The 23,166-nt window shown below is 39.5% G+C and overlaps 1 protein-coding gene across 1 annotated transcript; it reads left to right on the top strand.

Annotated features, from left to right (window-relative positions):
* The first annotated feature begins 749 nt into the window (after positions 1 to 749).
* Positions 750 to 22,672, top strand: zcchc14 (zinc finger, CCHC domain containing 14). The gene is made up of 14 exons (XM_055033416.1): positions 750 to 1,872; positions 5,869 to 6,135; positions 9,541 to 9,715; positions 12,532 to 12,602; positions 12,687 to 12,758; positions 12,989 to 13,056; positions 13,242 to 13,387; positions 15,404 to 15,440; positions 16,118 to 16,454; positions 16,546 to 16,643; positions 17,722 to 17,819; positions 18,703 to 18,861; positions 19,546 to 20,556; positions 20,962 to 22,672. The coding sequence occupies exons 1-14, from the start codon at positions 1,378 to 1,380 to the stop codon at positions 21,015 to 21,017; spliced, it is 3,090 nt and encodes a 1,029-aa protein (XP_054889391.1). The 5' UTR covers positions 750 to 1,377; the 3' UTR covers positions 21,018 to 22,672.
* Positions 22,673 to 23,166: the final 494 nt, after the last annotated feature.

The raw sequence follows: 23,166 nt of genomic DNA, 5'->3' as shown, positions 1-23,166 counted from the left end.
AAATAGTGTCATATTTTGTGGTCTTATGTTTATTTTTCTGAGAATGTAAATCATCTTTTAGCAGCAGGTGTGCTTTGATTAGATTTCACTGTAGACACCTGGCGCCATCTTCTGGACATAGATCTGAACCACAACATTTTAAATGAATAATGCATTTATTATTGTTAATGATATGACTAATATTCCGCTCTAGGTAAAGCTAAAATTATTTAAAGTTTCTCTCCAGTTCAGAGGTCTGAAGGAGCCCAAGTACGGAGCTGGATGAAGACAGAGCGGGAATTTATCTCTTGAAGTTTGGATGTTTTTCCAATAAGTTTTGGTGAAGAAAAAAAAACTGAGTCAGATTAAAAACCTGACGCAGAAATTCGGTGTCCAGGAGGCTTTCGACCAGAACCAGGTCCAGTCCTCCTGAAAAGAGAAGAGCAGCAGGTCAAGTGGTAAAGTGATGGATGGATGGATGAGTGGAGAGTTGACTATAATTTCACAACAAAAATCTGATATAAAAAAAAAAGAAATGTCTCCATATTATTACATTTCTGCCTAAGTCAATCAGATTTCTAATGAGTTATTATGTATTTATTGGTGAAAAATAAAGAAAACTGGTGTTTAAAAGCGACTTTCCTCAGTTACCCAAGAGCCAGAAACTCATCTGAGATACTTATGAAGGCCATGAGAAAAGATGTGGAGTAGGCAGGTAGCGGAAATACCTCTGCACCAATCAGAACGCAGGATCTCATTATTGACTGTCCGGTCAGCCAATCAGAGGAGACCATACCTCTCCGTGGGCCAGCGCTGGGATAATGTTCTTCACAGCTGTTTTTTTTCCTCTCTTTCTGAAGTCATGGCAGGATTCAGGCAGGATTAAACTTCCAGTTTGCTGAACGGTGAATAAACTCGGAACTTTTACCGCTGAGACCTGCGCGCACAGCCCCGTCTGGTGAGGTAATGTCTCTGAAATGTTCAAATGCCATTCCCAGCTGCAGCGGGCTGTAGCCCCAGGCTGCTCCGGGTTTGCTTTTTAAGCTTTGTCCCAGTTGAAACAGTTGATCCGGGACCATGAGGACGCTCCGCTCCGAAGTCTCTGCTCGGTTCGGCTTGAACGAGACCAAGAATTTCCAACTGTCCGCAGCCGGATTGTGAGGAAGCGTGAGGTCCGGTGGTGACCCAGTCCGGACGGCAAGACCTCAGCAGACCCTGCCGGGATTACTGTGGAAGAAGTCCGAAAACAAAGGAAACTTTTGTTGTTCTTTCATTCCCCTCCGCTGGGAACAAACTCAGGAGTTTGGAGAAAGTTCAGAAAGTTTTGACGCACGCGCGCGCTCCCTTTGATGTGAGCGCCGACAGGTTCTTCTGATCCAGGTGGTTCCAGGTGAGAGGATGGTGGAGAGCCGCAGCTGCGTCCAGAGAGAGGGGGTGTACCGCTGGTTCTCCACCCTCACCTCCGCCCAGAGAGCGGAGTTCCTCTGCGGCCTGCTGGACCTCTGCGTCCCCATCGAGCTGCGCTTCCTCGGCTCCTGCCTGGAGGACCTGGCCCGCAAGGACTACCACTCCCTGCGGGATGCGGAGATCAAAGCCAACAACCCCGCCGACCTCTCGGGACTCACCAACGTCACGGACGAGGTGGTCCGCAGCAAGCTGCTGGTGTCGCTGGCGCTGCTGGGCACGGACAACCGGGAGGCCGCGGGGGTCCTGTACCGGACCCTGACCCACATCGACACGGTGATCAACAACTACGGGCTGGCGCTGAACGACGGCAGGACGGAGGAGCAGTTCCTGCTGCTGTTCACCATGGCCTGCAACCACCCAGCCTTCAACTTCCACCAGAAACAGGTGCTGAGGCATCAGCTGGGCCACATCCAGGACATCCTGCAGGTGAGGGCAGAGGTCAAAGGTCGGTGTTGTCCATATGGACACAAACCAGCTCAAAAATGAATCAAATTCAGTATGACACAAAGGGGGAGGAATCCTGCTAATATAGTGTTTGATTAATCGTTAACTGGAGTAAACAAATACAAAAATGCGTTTTACTGAAAGAACAACATATTCAGAGAAGAAAATAAGTCAAAATCTTACAAAAATATATAGATTTGACTTTTATAATGACAAAATCTTCTCTGTAAATAAACTAGCTCCAAAATGAATCAAATTGAATAGGATGTAGTATTGAAACGATTAATTGTGATGCAGAAATGATTAATCATTAGCTGGACGACACAGAAACAGGAAAAAGTGCAGTTTGCTGAAAGAACAACATATTCAGCAGTAATTAAGTCACAGTAATAAATCTTGCTGGATGATAAATTCTTCCAGAAGTAATTGTGATAAACAATAATTTTGTCATTTTAAGACAATTTTATAGGTAATATGATTATAATGGCATAACAATACAAGATCAATAAACTCTAATTTATTGATCATTTAATACTGGAACTGGAAGACTTTTTAAATATCCAAAATAAACCAATAAAAGATTAATAACAATAAATAAAATTAATTGTGAAGCCTTTGTAAACAAAATTGTCCTTTAAAAATGGGCTGAAAACTTTTATCATCCAAATTTCTGGTATAAGAGAAAAGCAATAAATGGTACACATGGAAATTATTGAGCTTGTTTTAATTTAACATACGATGAATTGATTTATTGCTTATTAGGCTTAATACTTGGCACCTTTTGCTATTCAATAGTTAATCAGTTCATCCAAACAATAGTAAGCAAATTATTCCTACACCTTGTTAATGTTGAGAAGAAAGTGTTACGCAACCATCGATGAAACAATTAATCGTGATTAATTCATAATCAAAATATTGGTCAACTAATTTAATAATCAATGAATCATTAAGTGGAGAATACAGTCTCAAAAAATACTATTTGCTAAAAGAACAAGATACTCAGAGCTGCAGTTAAACCAAACAATAGTATGAACAGTTTGCATTTAATATTTACATTTTTTATCTGTAAATATGTATTATACCCAGAACTCCACAAGCAGAAGTTTTTAACTTCATCTGTTTCAAATTCTGTAAAAAAAAACTTTCCCATTAATCACCCATTGCTATTCAATTATCAATTGGTCAATACAAAAGCTAGTAAAGAGATCAATCCTATTGATTAAGTTGTGCAGATGCAGCTAAAAAATAGTAATAAAATATTTATCTTATTTATAAAAGGAACTGAATTATTTATTTTTGTTTTTGATAAAACACGTTTTGGTCATTAAATGAAAAATCTGCATAATGTGATGATTAATTGATTACTAAAATAATTGTTCCTGGGATATACAATATTTAACAACAAAACACAGAGACCTCTTACAATATCTGAAGAATATGGGATTTTAATCCTTATTTTCCACATCTGGTTAAGAGTAGAAAGTGAAAAATGTGTTTCCGGGACCGATTATCCATTTATAATTATTTATTATCCAACGTCTCTCTGTGTCCTTTTAGTCATCTAATAATCAGATCATCCATCAATGCCTCCTATGATTCATTCTGTTATTTCCACAGCCTACATTTAACTTGTTTTTAATTTTAGCTTTAAATATATTAATACGTCTGAGAACAGAGCGGTCTGGTCAGAACAGGTTTGATTCAAACTCAGCTGCTTTCAACCAGGTTTTAATCTAAATCATTTAGTCCTGTCTGATTAAAATAATCTTCAAACAACCAGACTGAGCACAGTCAATAAAAATGATAATAGATTTCACTGAATATTTGCTGCAGTTTCCCAGGAAGTCTGAGGAATCACACTGTGATTTTTATTGTTGCTTTGGGACAGAATATCACGTTCATGTTCCAGAATCCTTCGTTTTAGTTTCTGCTTTTGTGTCTCTGTGGAAATTCCTCTACAGACAACTGAAGTGTTTTCATGGTTTTTCTTAGTGTTGTTCCTTTTGCAAGAGGAAGTGAAAGCAGCGTCTGTGGTGTGAATGACATCAACAATACAAGACAGTGATGACACCAGAGCAGAAAACATGTTGAATGTGAGGAGTTGTCAGGTTTTTTAAAGGCATTGGGAGTTAAAAACACGGCTGCTGCAAAGTTAATGCATCTGCTGAAAAGCTTTGTGAGAGCATTTCTTAAATGTAGGTCAAATAAAAGAGTAAAATGTGAAAAACAGTTGAAGCTAAAAGGAAAAAAGTGGAGCTAAACATGACAGCAGTGCAACAGCTGCATCGAATCAAAATCTTAAAGTTTGGATCAAAATTCTCAGAGAGCTTCTTAAAAGGAAGTTTAACTCTGCAGCTTAAACGATTAATGGGATTTAATCAGCTCAAACAATAAAATGTCTTCCTTATAATTAATGACGCATCTGTTTCTCAGTGAATCAAAAAACATCAAATTTCTATTTTGATGTTCCTTTTCCTTCCCTTTTGGGACCAGACAAATTAAAATCAACTAATATGATGTTTTAGGGCTGAAACAATGAATTGGATTAATACATTTTTGAAATAATTGTCAACTAATTTACTAATCAATTAATTGTTAGCTATTATGCATCGCCAGGAAAAGGTGAACTTCTGAAAGAACAACATATTTTTTAGCTTTTAATTATCAAGCATTTACTAAAGGAATGCCATGTTGTTGCATTTTAGTAAATAAAATGTTTATTTTCTATTTAAAAAAAGAAGTCAATTATTGGTGTATTTACATCTTTTATGTATTTCCAGTATTTTATGTAAAAAAAAAAAAGGACTAAATGAGAAATCAGCAGAATATGCTGATTATTTTAACTGATTAACCAATTAATCATCAAAATAATGGATAAATTAACCAATATGTAAATTAATTGTTAGTTGCAGGTCCAGCCGTCTCTGGCAGAAAGGAACGCGTCTTTAGTTGAAGTAGGTGGAGTTAAGCAAGCATACATGTTTCCTCTGTACCTAATTACAGGTGAGACATGAACAGGCAGTAACTCACCTCCACTGTTACTTATTCAACTGGAAAATTACACACTTAGCTGGGAAAGTTGGAAATGATACGTCTGCGTTTATGTTTCCCTTTGAGTTAGAGGTAAAATTTCAAACTTTGTATTGTGTACTTTTAAATTTACATTAAATTTTATTTTATAACCAAATAAAATATTGACAGATTTAAGTTTTTCTAGATCAAAACGCACCAAGCGCTTCACCAAATAAAAGTTGCAACAAATATGAATTGTTATCCAACAGAATATTGTCAGAATTATTACAGGAAATAATTTTTTTGTTTGTTTAATTTGGGAGTTGACACATGTGGGAAAAGTTTTGCAATAATCTAGACAAGACAAAAGCATAAATAACTGTCTGAAGCTCTCGTTTTCACACCAGCGCTCTTACTATGGAAAAGTCTTTAAACAAAACTTTATCAACTATCTCAGTCGGTTTGAAGAACTGAGAATCTGAGTGTCATCTGCAAAAAATGTTTCAGAAAATGTAATAATAATCTGTGTTGATGTTAAATGAGAACTGGTCCCAAAACGATGCCCTGGGGTGCCCCGTGCTGGGGCAATTATTAGCTCGCAATTATTTTAGAAATCAATTATTCTATCAATTTTTGTGGTGAAACTGGATTGAAGAATATTATTTATCCACTTAAGCTTATTTCATGCACTGTTAGAAATACATAAAATCCAAAAATAAAAAATTATTCACTTATGTTGTATAAAATCAGCATAAGTGATTAAATAAAATTTGTTAAAATCTGATTAATCATCTGAATAATCGATTCATTCATTCTGTGTGTTTGGGATCTTCGACACGTTTCATCCGTCTGGCTGATAATTTAAAGGAATGTTGAATCTTTGAAGAGAAGTTTTCCTTCGTCCCCTCTGTGTGACGAACCAGTGAAAAAGCCCCACAGCATGATGCTACCACCACCCTTTTCCAGGCTGGCAGAGGAGGAGGAGGAGCAGGAGGAGGAGCAGGAGCAGGAGCAGGAGGAGGAGGAGAAGCTGCAGCAGAAGCTGGCAGTGATGGAGCTGCTGGTTGCTATGGTGTGCAGCCTCATTCCCACTTCCACCGCCAGGCCGCCGCCGTGCCTCAGGCCGCCGCCGTGCCTCAGGCCGCCGCCGTGCCTCAGGCCGCCGCCGTGCCTCAGGCTGCCGCTGTGCCCAACGCCAGCACCACCTACCTGCCAACCTGCTACTGGCACAAGGTAGGAAGCAAACTTTTAATTTTTCCTTTGATTCCCAAACTCCTGCAGCTGTAGAATCATGACAGGATTGAGATGGAGGAACTAAATTTAACTTAAAATAAAAGATTTTTTGTGTTTTTAATAGGCATCCCTGTTTGGTTACTTTGTACAAGTTATAAATCAGCCACATTTAATTTGGTAGAGGAAGAAAGTTTTATAAAACCTGCAGCGCTGTGAGCAATATTTGGAAAAGAAGTGAGTTCAGGAGCAAAATGCTGTTAATAAAAGACAAGCGGAGGCTGTCGTTTCAACCCACATGTGGTCGAGCAGCCGGGATGTGATAAAACACGGAGAACGCAGTGGGAGCAAAAGGAGGGGATTTCCAGATGATGCCGGAAACCGAGCCGCTCCTTTAACCCTTCGGATCATCCGGCACAGGGTCAAAGGAGCAAAAACTGGGAGGAAAAACAACGACTGTAGAGAAGTTCAAAGGCAAAACATTTAATTTGTTGCTTAACTTGATGGAGACGTAAACACGGTTTTACAGTCTGTAGTCGGTCCGATGCAGGGAAAGTACCCGGCTCAGAGGAGCGCTTGTATTTAGTGTTTTGTTGCCCTTGGCTCCTGCTTAGTGCAGGTCAGCACATTTCTCAGTGCTGAAATCAACCCTCTGTGGTGTGTGTGAGTCTCCAGTGAATCCCCAGGAAGTTATAAGTGCTCTCTCTTTGGCTGTCTTTCCATCTCTCTGTGCTCTGAAGCGACCGGCGGGCTTCTATTTAAATCCAGAACCGTCGCATATCACAGGTTAACCAGAGAAATGCAGGTTTTTTGGGCGGTAAGAAAATGGAGGGACATTTGTGACTTCTGATTTTATAACTATATCTGTTTAGATACAGATGTAATCTCATCTAAACAGCTGAGATCTAATTTCATTTGAACAGATGAGATCTAATCTCATCTGAACAGATCTAATCTCATCTGAACAGATCTAATCTCATCTGAAAAGATGAGATTAGATCTGTATGACTTCACCAGTCAGTCAGATTGTTGGGGAGGAAGTTTTTCCTTAGTTCACTTTCAGAGCATTTATGCCACCATTGTGCTTCCGTTCCAGTAAAGATGTTTTTTAATCAGAATCACTTTATTACAAAGCAAATTGCTTTGATGTAATGTAAGTAGATTACATTACATAAATTTACATAAATAAATTTAAACTAAATCTATTTAAAATAAATAACATGACACTTAGCCTGACGGGATGTCTCGTTAATCCTGGCAGCCCGCCAGGCTGATAAATCCTGGAGTTGAAATCATGACGGGTTTTTTTGCCTTTGCTTTGTGTTAGCACGCCTTTATTCTCGAGAGCAATAAACTACTGTTTTTATGAAGTTGTTTGAACTCTAATGATCGGTTTTTAACCATTTTGACCAAATATTCTGTCGTCGTTCTGTTATCCTGCTGAGTCCTGCTGCGTCCCATCTCTCCGCTGTTGTGACTCGTGTCTCTCTTGTCTCTCCGTTTCTCAAGTCATCTCTCCTAACCTTTGACTAACTGGAAGCAGCTGGATGCTGAGTGACTCCAGAGAGGTTTTTATGCTGAAACAATGCGGTAGTTTAAACACAGCATATGCAACATATTACAACATTACTAGGCCAGTTGAAACCTGCATAATCGGCCCATTATATGGACGCTTTATAGGGCAATAAAAACAAAGCCTGTGTGGGAATTAACAGCTGACTTTTATATGAGAGAAAGGAGGAGCTACTGTACCAGAAATCTGGATTTTTATAGCTTCAAGCCACAATTTTTTGTTAAATTTATTCCTGGAGTTTCTTTTAATTCAGCTTCCAATGTTTGTTCCCCATTTTACCTCGAAGCTCTGCTTCCTTCCAGGCTGCTGGCAGGCGGGCTCAGGAACATGCGGATGTGGCGGTAGCACTCTTAATTGTTTTCAGATCTATGGCTGGAGGATTTCTGCTAACAGCACGCACTGTATCTGGGATTTTCATTTCTGATGACTCAGCATTTTAAGTAGGGAATTTCTGACGCACTTTGGATGGAAAGACTAAAAAAAATATATATATTTATATCAGCTAGCTAGTTTATAACATTTGCAGTTCAGATTAGGTTTATTGGTGTCTGAACTCGACAACAGTCCTGGATTCGGGTCTGGGAGTGTTTCATAACCAGTTGAGGTATTGTTGATATTGGAAACAGCTTGTGGTGCAAGTTTGCCACATGTTAACAATCAGTTTTCAGCAAATGTGTATCAACCTCAAAAGCAAAAACCCTGGTGGAAAGAAATCTGCTGCAATCACTGGAGCTATTTCCCTCTTGACGTATTTATCTCAGTTTTCCATTTAGAAACTGCTAACACATTTTACATTTTTCCACTTTTTTTATATCTTGAATACATTTCGGATTTCTCTGAGATGGAATCGCTGCTGTATATTTAGCAGCTGAATGTTTTTTTTTGGCTTTGTGAAATGCCTCAGATAATTAAGTTATCATTATAACAAATAATAAATCTGCTTTTCAGATCAAGTGAAAAGAAACATATGGAATTGTGAACTAAAAATGTCCTATTTTGTTGCAACCTTTTCATATTTATTAGTACTTGACTGGATAAAAATACTAATATAATGTTTTAGGGATGGATCAGTTAATCAGACTAATTGACTTTTGCAATAATTGTCAAATAATCTAGTAAATGATCAATTGTTAACAGGAGTAGACTCAAACATTCTGAGTCAGAGCAGAATGTTTGTAAGTAAGTCAAAATTTCACAACAAATGTAAATATTTTGCATTTAAAATATTTTTTTTCAAGCTGCAGTTTAATTATTGATTTTTTGTTTTGTTTTAAATACCATAAATGCTGCCAAACTGAAGGAGTGACCTTCCCTGTTTCATCCACAGTTTTCTCTCCTCGGCTCTGTTTTTGATTTTTAAGCATTTACGAGTCGCAGTGAAAAAACCTCAAACTGCTGCTGTTCCAGTGACTCAGCAGGTTGTTGCAAGGCAACCAAAGAATGAATCAGTTAGTTCAAAGTTGCAGTGAGACTTTGAGCAGCTAAAACCTTTCCTCTGCCTCCATCTCCCAGAATGCTGTGCGGTTCAGTGAATATTCTATCAGATGTGTTATCCACAGTGACCATGTGTCTATTGCCATATGTATATATATAAAACAAAGATTTCTTCTGAAGACATTGTCCAAAAAAGAAAAAAACAACTTCTGCACAGAACCTCTGATTTATTATTTGATTTTAATTCTTTGGTTTCACCTGGACATGAAAATGTCTCTTTCTCAAACATTTTGTCATGTTTCATGTCCATCAGATCCATTAAAAGCTCCTGATAATGCTTCTGTTTGCTGACATTTGTAAACCTTGATATTTCATGTGTTCTCCTGACCTCTGACCCCCAGAACCAGAGCAGAGAGGTGTCGACGGGGTCAGGCCCGTCTTGCGGCGCAGCGTTGGGAAACGAAGAGCAGGCGGTCCACCAGGAGCTGCCGGCCCCTCGCCCAGAGCGCCGCTCTCCTCCGCCGCCCCTGCAGGTCCAGGATGCAAGCAGGAGCCGCCAGGAGAAATCAGCGAAAGGTGAGCAGCTGCCAAAGACAACCTAAAAAAACATGTGAGCAAGATGCAGCATGCTGCCGCGTCTGAACACAAGCAGAAAGAATGCGGCCCTCGGGGCTGGGCGGGAAAACTGCAGCGAGGTTCTGACACAAAAATATAGAGTCAGCATCAACTAGAGCTGGACAATACGGCTTCAAAATAAAATGTATATTTTAGTTTTTAAGAAAGAAAGAAATTACAAATGACAGAAAATGTTTTGAAAAAGACTCAATTAATCAATAAATCAATTTATAATTTAAAACAAGCTAAATAATTTCCATCTGCACGATTTCTCTTTTTTCTCTTTCTACCATAAACTGGATGATAAAAGTTGTCAGTCTGATGTTTTGGTTTCAACTCGAAGGACAATTTTGTTTGCAGAAACTTCATCATTCATTTTATTGTTGTTTTTGTTTAATTATTTAAATACTTGAAATCCATTTGCAGTGTTAAATGTTCTTTAGAATATAAAGTTAATTGATGTTTGAGAATGTCTTTTGAATTATTATGCCATCATTACTACTATATTACTTAAAAATGGTCTCAAAACATTGTTCTTTATCACAATAACACAAATTGCTACTGTGACAGTTTCAACGGTTACTGTAAAAATAAATTAAAATTAAGCAAAATTACACATGAAACCCTGTATACGATTAAATTTGTCTAAAATATATGCTCAAATGTAATACTTGTAGCCGATTCGGGTTAACAGATGGCAACAGATAAAAGGGGCGGGGCTATCAGTTGCTATGGTAACCACCAACTGCCACGTGCAGAGAAGCACGTGCTGAAAATGGCCTCCAAACAACAATATTATCATTTATCACAATAAGTTCTGGGTCGATTTATCGTCCAGCAAATTCTGTTATTGTGACGGGAATATTTATGTAATTATGAAAAGATAATCGTTATCAGCAGGAAAAACATTTTAACCCGAAATAAAGTTGATATGAAATTTGCAGGTCAGTTCGTGTGATTCTTTCTTCCAAATGAACGCAGGTGATTCAACGATCGTTTCAAAATCTCATCATGATTTGATGCTGATGTGTTAAAAGATGAAGTATTTCCTAGTTTTAAAACCAATACCAACATATAACTTCACAAGATGCCCAACATTCCTCGTTTTAATTATCTTTATGTTGGAGTTATTATAAACTTATTATACTAATTTTCTGACTTTCTTCTCATATGACTTAGAATTTATTCTGGTAATTTTATAACTTTATTTGCATATTATTTTGACTTTACTACAGTAATATAACAACTTTTTCTCTTATTATTACAACTTTATTCTGGCAACGCTCTAACATTTTTTGTGTTTTTTTAAATACTTTTTTAATACAACTTTTTCTTATATCATTTAGACTTTATTATGGCAATTTTATAACTTTTTTCTAAAATTACTTCAACCTTATTGTCATATGACTTTTTTCTTTTTTTTTTGCAACTATTCTGGCAATATTGAAGGTTTGAAAATAGAATTCAATTAATTCTGGTGAATAATATTGTCATATTATTGACTGTATTGTCATACAACTTTTTCTTTCATTATTTTATTATTACAACTTTGTTGCTAAATCATTTGAGCTTGTTTTTTATTTATGTGAATCTTTCTGAAGCCAAACTGATCAAGAGGGACGTTTTCCATTATCAGCTATTAGAAATCAGTGACCCGTTGAGCAGCTCGTGTGTCAGAGTTTACGCCAGTGTGTCCGATCTGTAACACAACACTCAACTATGTCACCTCTGCTAACACTGCATAGCTGTCACCGACATTAAACCTTCAGCGTGCAAACAGCAGAGCAACCTGTTTCGATCCGTGTTGTCTCGTTGCTTTTTGTTTAGTTTCTCCAGCAGCTGATTGTTTCATTTTTCTGTCACTCTATGAAACTGTTGCTGTAAAGTAATAAAATCAGGAGGTAATAAACAGTTTGCTGATGTAAAATGACACAAAGCATTTAGAAAACCCTCTTTATCCCCGTTTCAGCAGCTTGTCCCTTCACGCCCAAAAGCCACACACACATTTGTACTTGCAATAACTTTCCATTGAGTTTAGTTTTGATTCGTTTAACTTTTTGTCTAATTCATTTAGTTCTAATTCATTTTCATAGTGTGTTTGCTGGTTTTTATAGTTAAGTATTGATTAGTTCTTAATCTTAGTAGTAGTTTTAGTTTTTTGACAAATTTTTAGGTAACTACAACAATTAATATGAATATGAAATAATAATATGAATAATAATATGAAATCATGTGAATCATGAAGTTTCTGCAAACAAAATAGCATCAGTCTGACAACTTTTGTCATCCAGTTTTGTTTGCTTTTATTTACATTTTTGGCTTGATTACTGCTGAGGTGTTATTCTTTCAGAAAATTTTATTTACAATTAACCACAAATAATCGATTAATTGTGGTTAATTTGATTGTTTCTGTTATTAATATGAAGATACTAGTATTGTGTACGATTGCCAATTTGACTTGGAAGGGGTTATTTTGTAAATATTTTTGTCAGAAACCCAAATTTGGTTACTTATGATTGATTTGTAAGTTGAATTTGAAAAACAAAGTATTTAAAAAAAAAAAGCCTGGGAAGGTTTGAAAATAGTTTCAAAATAAAAACATGGAATTTTTAATCCTGCATTTTATTTTGTTTCTCTATATTTTAGCATGTCAGTTATATTGACTTTATCGCCACCTGCTGGTGTGGGATGTGTTTTTCAGCTTTTTTTCAGTGGAACAGCTCTTATACTGACTGTGTGTTTTTACTGGTCTGTGAACTGATGTGTGCGTCTTGCAGCTGTGATTGAGCGGGTGGTGCTCAGAAGAGCGATCCACAAGCCAGAGAACGGCAGCGAATATGTGTTTGAGGTAGATCAACTCCAATAAGGTAGTTTTTTTATTGTTGTTTGCTGTTTTCCTTCATTGCGTTCCTCCTTTCCTCTGCCTCTCCAGGTGGGCTGGTCCGACGGTTTTACATCATCTGTTGTCAGAACTCAACAGGAAGTGGCAGAGCTCATATCCCAGGTAATAATCTGGTAGTAATCTGGGCTTCTGGGATTTGGTGATTTCTAACTTCTTCTAATTTCTAACTTCTTCTTCTTGTATTAATAGAATATTTTCCTCTGCTTTAGGTGAAATTATTGTTGTCACGTTTCAGGTTTTTGTGTAAAAATCTAAGTGTCATCAGCATAGAGTGATACTGTGCAGTAAACTGTGTAGTTTTGATTTAATCGTGCTGAATGTTGTTGTTTTAGCTCTCTCAGGTGTTTCCTGACGATGGACTGGAGAAGTTCCTCCCTCAATCCGCAGAGGTCGACACCAGGTCAGTGCAGAAACCTCTTTTGACCAAACATCAAATTGTTTTCACCCCAACTTTCACTTCTAAAAGTGTAAGCCGACATTCTGCATCCATTAAATCTAGATAATGACACTAAAAACCTTCCCTTCTCTATATGTCTTCTCTTCACTGTCATGCTGGTTTTTGGGTGGCTGTGTTGCTCCACCCAGGTGTCTGGCTGCGCTGCCCAGCCTCGTCCTGCAGCATCACTCCGTCCAGCTGTTCTTCACCTCCAGCCGACCTTTGACCCCCAGCTGCCCCGCGTCTCCTCCCTCCACCAGGTTACCTCCGGCTTTCCCCACCTGCTCATCCTCCAGTAAGTCCTGCCATGTTTCCACCAGAATTATTTGACTTACTTTGACCAGGAATGCCGGTAAAAGAACAAACAGTTCTAGACAGAAAATAACAGCAAGCAAAAGAGAACAGCAGTGAAATATATCCACACATTCAATAGAGAGGTCTACTCAAGCAACTGATCAAATTATCAATCAATAAATATTTAAAAATGACATCAGACGGACCAAAATATAAAGTTTAGTGGAAATTTGGGTATTTTAAGAACAACTATTAATTGTCTCAAAACTGTTTTATTGCTTGATTTCTGATGCAGATATACGAAATATTTTTTTGTGGTTCTGATTTTAAAGCTTTAAATTCCAATTTTATTTCCCCTAAATTATGAAAGGCTTTCCTTTTCCTTCTAAATCTTCCCCATGAAGAAATTAATCTGAGCTTTAAATAAGCTACTAATACTTGTGTTGTTATATTTTCAACTAATATAACAGTCATGGTGCAATAATGCAAAGACACATTCTCAAACATCAATAAACTTTAATTTCTAATGAACATTTAATACTGGAACTGAAAATACATTTTAAATATTAAAAATAAATACAAAATTTATTGATTTCTGAAATCTCTAAACAAAATGTTCCTTTAGAAAGTTCTGGATGGGACAAAAGCAACAAACTTTAAATTTGTCATTAATTGATTTATTGCTTCTTGAAACAGACCATTTATTCAGAATGATTAAGTTAGTTAAGTTGTGTAAACCCACCAACATTTCTAAATATAGATTTTTTTTTGAGGCATCAAGTTTGCATGATTTTTTTAAGTGAAGTCTACGCAGTGCGTTTTGCAGTGCAGGAAGTCTGTGTGGTTTGTTTGGGATGAGGAAAGGAAGAGCCGGTCGTGGCGACGCGGCGCTCTGAGCTGTTTGAGGTGTCGGACGGAGCCGACCGGCTCTATTTCGGTCCGGTGTGGGAATTCACTGCGGCAGACTGGGACACCAGACTGGGATGACCTCATACTGGTGTGTGTTACTCAAATATACTACATACAGAGGACCTCTTTCACCGACGGTGGGAAAAGTTTTTTTCAGCTCTATTGTACGGTACTGCTTATGAACTATTGGGAATATGGCGGTAATTAAACATAAATGCAGTTACTCAGATTTGTTTTTGGGTGACATCAGGGCTCTGCAACCTGTGGCTCTTTGGACTTTCCACTATGGCTTTTTATAGCTACGTTGTGTTTAAATATATCTCTAAATATTGATCTTTAGAATCAATATTTAGAGCAGTTTTTTATTTAAAAAGTGCAATAAATATAACTCATTTAAAAAAATTAAAATGATTCTGAGTGGTTTTCAGTTGTTCTTCTGTTATTTTCCATTTGTTGTTGCTCACTGCATCAAATTAATAAAACCTGCATCTCCAGGTTTTATTTGTTGACAGATTCCAGGGTTGTGCTCAGGCACAAAATGTCTGGATGTAAACAATAACATGCAAGCGGCCCGAGGATTTCAGGCTGCGAAGATCCTCCATGTGGTTCATTAAGTAGTTATTAACTATATCATAGTCTAAGATCTGAGGCAACTTTTCTGGTAGATTTTTCTTCTCCATCTCATACAAGTTGATCTAGTAAGTTGATTCAGTTTGGTCATATACTTTTTTCTAAGAGAAAAATATATTTTGTTTGTTGATCTCAAAGCTTTTTGTTGGGTTCTGCTATGTGCTAACCTATTAAGATGGCGCAGAATGAATGAAAGTCCTTATGAAGATAGAAAGACGCAATAAGTGTGTGTGTGTGTGTGTGTGTGTGTGTGTGTGTGTGTGTGTGTGTGTGTGTGTGTGTGTGTGTGTGTGTGTGTGTGTGTGTGTGTGTGTGTGTGACTTCATCTCAGAGTGTATTTATAGCTGCCGATCATCATGTGTCTCAGTGTTTATGCCTCTGAATTGTTGCAGCTCTCAGCTGCAGCATTGTGAGCAACGTCAGGGGGAAGCTCTTCCACCAACACACTAGTTGATGAAAGTCTTTGTTTCTGTTTCAGACCCCGGCTGTATGGTGCAGTACAGAGGAGCTAACAGGTAAACATTCTTGCAGACCCCAAAGGTTTCTGGGTGATAAACCACCAGTCAACAGTTGCTCTTCCTAACATCAGTAATACTAAGAGTGAGCTAGTCGCTGATGTAGAAGGGTGATCTGGGATGGAAAATGTGTTTTATGGGATGATGATTCTGATTCTTCTTTTCATTTTAAAGGGGAAGTGTTATGCAAAATATATTTTAAAAGCTTTACATCATTATTCAATCATCAAAAATAAATCTGGAGTTTTTTGATTCTTTCATGCAAGTTTGAGAAATCCTGTTATCTGCATGACAACCATCCAGCTGGGTGGACTTAGCTCGGCCTTCAAGGTGAAGCTCCTCCCCCACCGAGTTCCTTCAGACTAGCCAGCAGCAATTAGCAAACACCTGTTGAAACTGCAAATCTACTGAGTTCATTATAGGAGCTACTTCCCTTTGTAATGTTGGCAGAGCAGGAGTCTCTTAAAGAGACAGAGGCCCAATTTCAGGGTGTTACAACAGGAAGCCAAATTTCTTCTAAGTCATATTTAACATATATATCATGTTCATAAAAACTGAAGGTAACATAGTTACTTGATTATGCTATAAAATGGCACTATGTGCCTGGAAAACACCAAGCTGCCCATTTAAGTCTTCTGTATCAGATGAACCTGGGTCACTTCCTGCTCTATTTTCAGGGCGTTGTACCGGGTGGCCAGCGTCCAGCCCGTGGTCAGCACCCACAGCTCGGTTCTGACCCGCTCCCCGCCTCACCTGTCCTCCCTCCTGCCTCCCCCCACGCCGCTGCCTCCCTCCATGCACCACCTCCACCCTCCACCCAGCACCCAGTCGCTGCACCTGTCCCACTCCCAGCAGGTGTCCCACTCCCCCTCCCTGCCCCGCTCCCAGTCCCATCCGGCCCAGTTAACGCAGAATCAACCCAACACGCCAGAGCAGAACGGCATCCTGGACTGGCTGCGTAAACTCCGGCTCCATAAGTACTACCCAGTCTTCAAACAGCTCACCATGGAGGAGGTCTGTTTACATTCTGTTTCTATTGCATTAATTAGCAAGGGAAATATTCTAACCTCTTCTGAGAAACGTCCTGATCTGTGTTTGTGCACAGTTTTTGGCGCTGACGGAGGAAGACCTCAACAAGTACGACTTGACCCAGGGAGCGAAGAAGAAACTCAAGACTCAGCTGGAGCTTCAAAAGTCAGCAGAGTAAGCTGCAGGAGATCCGGTTTGTCTGATGCGTTCGGCTGCAAAAGAGTGTCAGGAAATCAGGAAACAGCTCAGAAAAGCTTCTGCTTCAGGGCTGTTGTCCTCCTTAATAAAACGTTTACTCAGGGTCAAAACGATTAATCGGATCAGTCGTGATTAACGGTTAACTGTTTAATCGTTAGGTGGACTATACAGACTCTAACAGCAGTAATTAAGCCTAAACTGTACAAAAAATCGATACCTTGCATTTAAGATTCTGGGTAAAACAAATTCACAGACAAAAGATTTTTTTATCCTAATTGGAAATTTTTTATATTTTCTGCACATTTTGGTCTTAATTACAACTCTGAGTATGTTTTTCTTTCAGCAAATTACCTTTAATTGAATCTGTATTCGTCAGTTAACAATTAATTGATCACTAAATCAATTGGCAATTTTTTAAATAATCTATCACAATTATTTAATTAAAATACTGGAAAACTGCCTTTTTAAAATTATATCTATTTAAAAACATTGATTGATCTTTATCTTTCTTCGTCAAGCTTCCTAATTTCTGCGGTGAAGTTCAGATACAATTCAGGGTTCAAATTATTATTTTATCATCAGGAAATGTTTAAAGTAATCTGCTGAAGTGTCAATCTGCTTCAATCTGAGATACGTTTGGTTTTGGCCTGAACTCCGTTATCGGGTAACAAGCTGGCTGATCGGCCAACGATAAAAAAGGTGCAAAAGCTGAACTTAGAGTCCATAAACGGTCAATGGTTAACTGGCTGCTGCGGATCAGAGAGATAAGATGTACTGAACGGGTTGGAAATGTGTGTGGAAACGGAAAAAAAAAAAAACTGAACCTGCAGGAAAACCCTTTAGTGAGTCCAAACCTGAGCATCATTTCCTTCATCTGTCAGCGTCAGCAGCTTTCCAGCCAGGTGGGGATGTGTGTGTGTTTGTGCTCAAACAGGAAGCAGAAAATAGAAATGTCCTCCAGCAGCTTTTCCACATTTTTAAATTAGAACCAAGCTGACAGATTTAGTGGACAGTGTCTCCCCCTGGTGGATAAAAGTCGTCTTTTCTGGTGCAGCAGGGAGATGAAGACTGAGAAGCGGCCCTGCAGCGGCATCGCCAGGGTTACACCGTCCAGTCACATGGGAATCTCAGTGCACCCCACCTCCACTGCAGGTAGGAGGCGATACGAGGCGCCACACCCAAAAACAGGTTGTATCTTTATATAAATATAGACAGAAAGAATAGTTCATTTAAGGATGTCTTAACTCCGGTGGGGGACCAAAGTTGCGATGTCTGTCACATTTTCAGCCTGTCTTTCACACTGCAGTGTCAAACTACTGAGTTCGTTCGTGTAGAAAGTCTGGGTCGTTTGGGGAGGTGTGAATGTGTAACTGAACTCTGATGAGGACCAAACCGGCAAATTCTGGTGCCTTTTGAATGGCAAGTGGACCAGAGGTTTTTCCACAAGCAGGAAATGAACTATAGCGCAGAGCATTCTGGGTAAATACAACTGAAACAACCGTGTGAGTCTAGCGCTAACTGGAGAAAAGGAACGTGATTTTATATCAAGACAAAGGAGAAATCCTCCAACCACCAAAACGTCTCTCCATTTTTGTTTGCATTTTGTGAGGAAGGAAGTTTCGCTCAGTTTTCTTCAGAGGTTTTTGTGTCGTTTCCTTCGGAGGTTCTTGGTGCAGCGCCACCAAAAGGCGAGGAGGGGAACAGGTTGCTCAAAGGGTTTGGTTCGTTTGACAAAGTGCGATGTGAAAGAAAACCACAAATGTAACAAATTCTTGAGCCATCAAGAAACAAAAGTTTATAAACTTCAAAAAGCCGTAACTAGAATCGGCCTAGAAAACTGAAGTCAGTGCTTTTCGTATAGTGCAATATTTAAAAAATAATAACTTTTTATTTCCCTTCTAAATATTTACATTTATTCCTAATGGATTAGTTGATATTATGTTTATATGTTTACCAGAGCAAGGTTTTAGGGAAATATTAAAGTGTGAAAGTTAAAGGTTTTTGCAGAAAACCCTTTTTTTGAACTATTGTGCAGGAGAGCTGCGAGTGGAGGTGGACGGAGTGCCACATCTTCCTCTTCCTCCTCCTCCTCCTCCTGCTCCTCCTCCTCACCTGATGCCCACAGACAGCAGCTCCTCCTGGATGTCGCTCTGCTGCGACTCGGCCTTCGACAGGAGCAGAGACGCTGTGGGCCGTAAGTAGAGCCAGGCAACGAACCGGCCTTATTCATTCATTAGATCTTTTGGTCACCTGTATTTTAAATGCTTTGTGTTTCCATAGTGCGTCCAGGGCGGCCATCTTGTTTGACAAGTGAATTCAGGTCAAGCTTACAGCAGAATATTAGGGCCAAGATACGATGATTTTTTATAATTATTAGAATAAAGTCATAAGATCACCAAAATAAAGTCTCAGAAATATGACAATAAAGTTGACATAATACAAGGATAATGTCAGAATATCAGCAGAATAAAGTCGTACTTTTATGCTAATCCTACATGAAACAAACAAAAACTTAAATAGAGGAATATTAAGGACCTACTTTAGTATCAGTTTTACTTTATTTGGATTTTAACAGTTAAAATTCAATTACCTATGGATGAATTTGTGCAAAAGAAAAATCTAATGAACATGTTTAGTCACTTTTAAGCTGCATCTCGATTGGATCAGATTTCCTTCATTCAGTCGTGTTGGGATGACAGACGGACATTATGTCTCAATAAAAACACGTATTTCACATTCCAGACGTAAAGAACCAACAGAACATGACATTCCTACTTTACTGAACAATCTAATTTATTTATTGATTCCCTTTGGGATCAATAAATTATTCTTGAAGTTCCATCAGGGTTTCTTCTCATGCTGTGGTTCTGTGTTTCAGGTCCGAACGCCGCCGGCGGTACAGAGAAGGAGCGCTTCCTGTTGAGCTCTGCCGGTCCGTCCCGTCCCACGGCTCAGGTTCTTCCGGTTCAGACCGACCCGGCGCCCCTCCACCCCCCGTCCTGCTCCTCCCACCTCCCCCTCAGCGTCCTGCAGACCGCCTTCCCGCCGCAGCCCAGCTTCCCGACTCGCGTCCTGTCCTCCCCCAGGAAGCCACGCCCCTCGCCGCTTGGCGCAGACGACCGCGCGAAGCCGCTGGGCGCCGTGGCGGCAGGATCCGGGTTCAGCCTGGGGCCCGGGGTCGGCGTGGCGGCGCGGCTGGAGAGCCAGTTCTCAGGGCTCAGCGTGGCGGACGGCGGCCCTCAGGAGGCCGCGGCGTCCCGTACGCGACCCGGCGCCGCCGTGGGTCTGATGGTGGAAACAAGCTCCGCCCTCACCTCCACCTCCAACAGCCTGCACCACGTCTCCCAGCCGCCGCTCCTCTTCCACCTGTCCTCCTCCCCGACCGGGTACCACATCTACCCCCCCGCCTCATCCGCCCCGCCCGCCAACGCCGCCGGGAACCAGTACTACCAGTCTCCCTCCAGCCCCGCCCTGCCCACATCCGCGCCGCCCTCCTCCAATCATAACGCCTCTGTGTGTGTCTGCAGCTCCTGCGGTTGCCACGGTAACTGCAGCCCGTACGCGGCGATGTCTGGATACGCCGCCGCCGGCTACCTGCAGCCATCTTTGTTCACCCTGGGGCCGCTGCTCCACCTCAGCCCGCTCATCGCCTCCTCCAGCGCCGCCGCCCCGCCCTTCTCCTACCCCATGATGGTCCCGCCTCCGCTCTACCGCCAGAGCCCCACGTCACATGACCAGCAGCAGAGCTTCGGCTTCTACCAGCCGCACGGCATTGTGGGAAACGGAGGCCAGAAGCGTGCGGTAGGAAACATGTCGTGCTACAACTGCGGCGGCGGCGGACATCGAGCCGAGGACTGCAAGCAGCCGGCGATGGACTCAGTGCAGCAAGGTGAGAGAAACTGGAAGAAAAACAATGAAATATGAAAATAATACCAGAATGATGTCATTTTTCTACAATAATGTCAAAATATTACAACACTAATAATATGAGAATAAAGTTAATTTGGTTTTCAAACATGGCAGATTTTTCTTATAGCCTTTTTTCAATATTAGAAATGCATTAATAGATGCAAATGATCCAACTCCTTACTTAAAATAAGAAAACCAGAACTGCAATAAAAGCATTTAATTAGTGAACACTCAATCATTTGTTGCAAGTTAAAAACATACGTTCTGTTTGACTTAATGTCATGTATGGATGATATATTGATTAGTTTTTGGTGCAACTAACTGATAATTGTATCTAATCTGGACATTTTTAATTCTAACTTGTGTTTTTTGCTGCGTTTCTCAGGAACATTTCGGCTGAAATTCACTCCTCACTCTCAGAGTAAAGACTCAGGAGAATGAACCACGGAGAGGCGGTGACCTTTGACCTGCTGGAAGCGTTTTCACCTGCAGGAACGAACCAGCGAGTCGGTGAAACGCTGATGGAGAAACGTTCAACTTTCCAACAAACCGGAGCTTCAGCCTCAGACTGACTGCAGGAAGAGCTTCACGCTTCCTCACCGCGGCAGCAGCTGCTCAGCCAAACCAGGGAGTTTGAACTTTGGCTTTTCACTTTTCAGACTCTGTAATTTCAGTATTATCCTTCATTTTAACGTCATGCTGCAGTCAGGTTTCAATCGGCTGAGTTCAAAATAAACAATCAAAAGGAGATTTAAAAACAGGGTGAAACTTTTCTCCGACGAGGCGTTCGGGTGACGGCCGATTCAGAACGACCAATCATTTTTAAGCAGCGGCTGAGGGAACGTCGCCTCTGCAGCGTTTCTACCTCAGATCTGAGCTGAAGGCAGAATCATGGAAACATTTCAAATACACCAACTTTCACTCCCTCCTCCTTCAGATCCGACCTAATCAGTGTCAAACGTCTGCGCAGCAAATGTTTTTCTGTCATTTTAAACGTATTAAAAATGTAAAAAACGTATGCTGCACAAAAGCAGTGCAGTTGATTGACATTTGATTATCTCTAATTAGTACGTTTAAAATATTAGTGGCACAAACAAAAAACTACAGCACAAACCTGGCACAGTTCAATTAATTAATCTAAATTAATTAGCACAATTAATTTAGATCAAATTTGTTAGATTTTGTTCATTTTGATTGGATACATGAACTTTTTGCTGCACAAAACTAGTGCTGTTGACTGACACCATATTTGTTAGACTTTTTAAATATGTGTGTTGTCGTTGACCTTTGATGACCTCTCCGGGCATTTAATCACATCTTTAAAATGATTGTGGCACAAATAAAATTTTGCAGCACAAACGTTTGACACCGATTTGGTTTAAATTGAAGGTTTTAGGGCCAATTCACTCAGGTCCGACTTTCTCCGTGTTTGGTTGGGTTTTCCTGTTTTGTGTTGCTCCTGCAGACTAGCGGCTGCAGGAGCAACATGTCATGCTGCACGGCGACGTGTGTATCGGTGTGTTGGGGTCTGAGGTGTGTGACTCTGGGCTGGACCCGGATCAGCTCTGCTCTCCTGGAGGGAGCACAGGAAGCAAGAAAGGGATTTAATTTAAAATACTAAACGTCCGATTAAGTTCTGCTGAAAATAAATAAAAAAGGTTTGTTTGTGTTTTGAGATGATTGTATCAAAATGTTCTGGGTTGTATTATTATTTTGGGGGAATCTCTTGTTCAACTTTCATAGTTTTTGCTCCTGTTGGATTTTTTTTTTTTTTTTTTTTTTACAGCAGCGTTTGATGTTACTTTTTAAAATGTTTTGTTTGCAAACGTTTCAGCAGTTTGTCTGGAGTTCAGGTTTTATATTTTCTGATGTTTGGTAGTTTCTCTTCAGATTTAAGGCTCTTTATGTTTCTTTATTTCCTTAACGTTGTAATATAAAGAATTTAATGGCGTCATTATTCACATCGCTACTGTTAAAACTTTGAATAACTGCCTCTATTTTCACATTCGACGAGATTCTTCGTCATCCGGAGTCGTGGTTCCTCTTTTATGCTTCTGATCAGAAACTGATCGTATCAAACTTTTGCAGAAACACGTTCGAGATAAAAAATAATACATAAAGGACAAAAGAAGTTATTTTAATTCACTAGCATGTGACATATGTTTGATATCTTGCATAAAGTGTATTTAGGCCACTGCAGAGAAAAATTTATTTCCACTGAAAAATCTCAAATTTTCTAGAAAGAAAATTTGAGATTTTCTTAGTTTCAAAAGTAAAACATTTTCAACTTATAAAGTTTAGAAAGTTTCCAAAAAAAAAAAAAATCAACCATTTTCCATATTTGTTCTAGAAAACATCTGAGCTTAAATCTAAAAATCTGAGGTTTTACAGACAAATTTCTGAGAAATTAATCTGAGATTAATGATTAATTTCAGAAATCAACAGGGTAATTTCTGACAAACTAAAATATGTTTAGTTCCATTTTATACAAAATATAAATTTAAATGTAAAAAATTAAAATCTTGCCAAGTTTTCTTTCATTTAGCAAACAGAAATTTTCATAATTCTGAAAATTATTTAACTTGTAAAA

Source organism: Poeciliopsis prolifica, unplaced genomic scaffold (genome assembly GCF_027474105.1).
Source record: "Poeciliopsis prolifica strain line A6 unplaced genomic scaffold, Auburn_PproV2 SCAFFOLD001, whole genome shotgun sequence".
NCBI lineage: Eukaryota > Metazoa > Chordata > Actinopteri > Cyprinodontiformes > Poeciliidae > Poeciliopsis > Poeciliopsis prolifica.
This window is presented reverse-complemented; position numbering and strand designations above follow the sequence as displayed.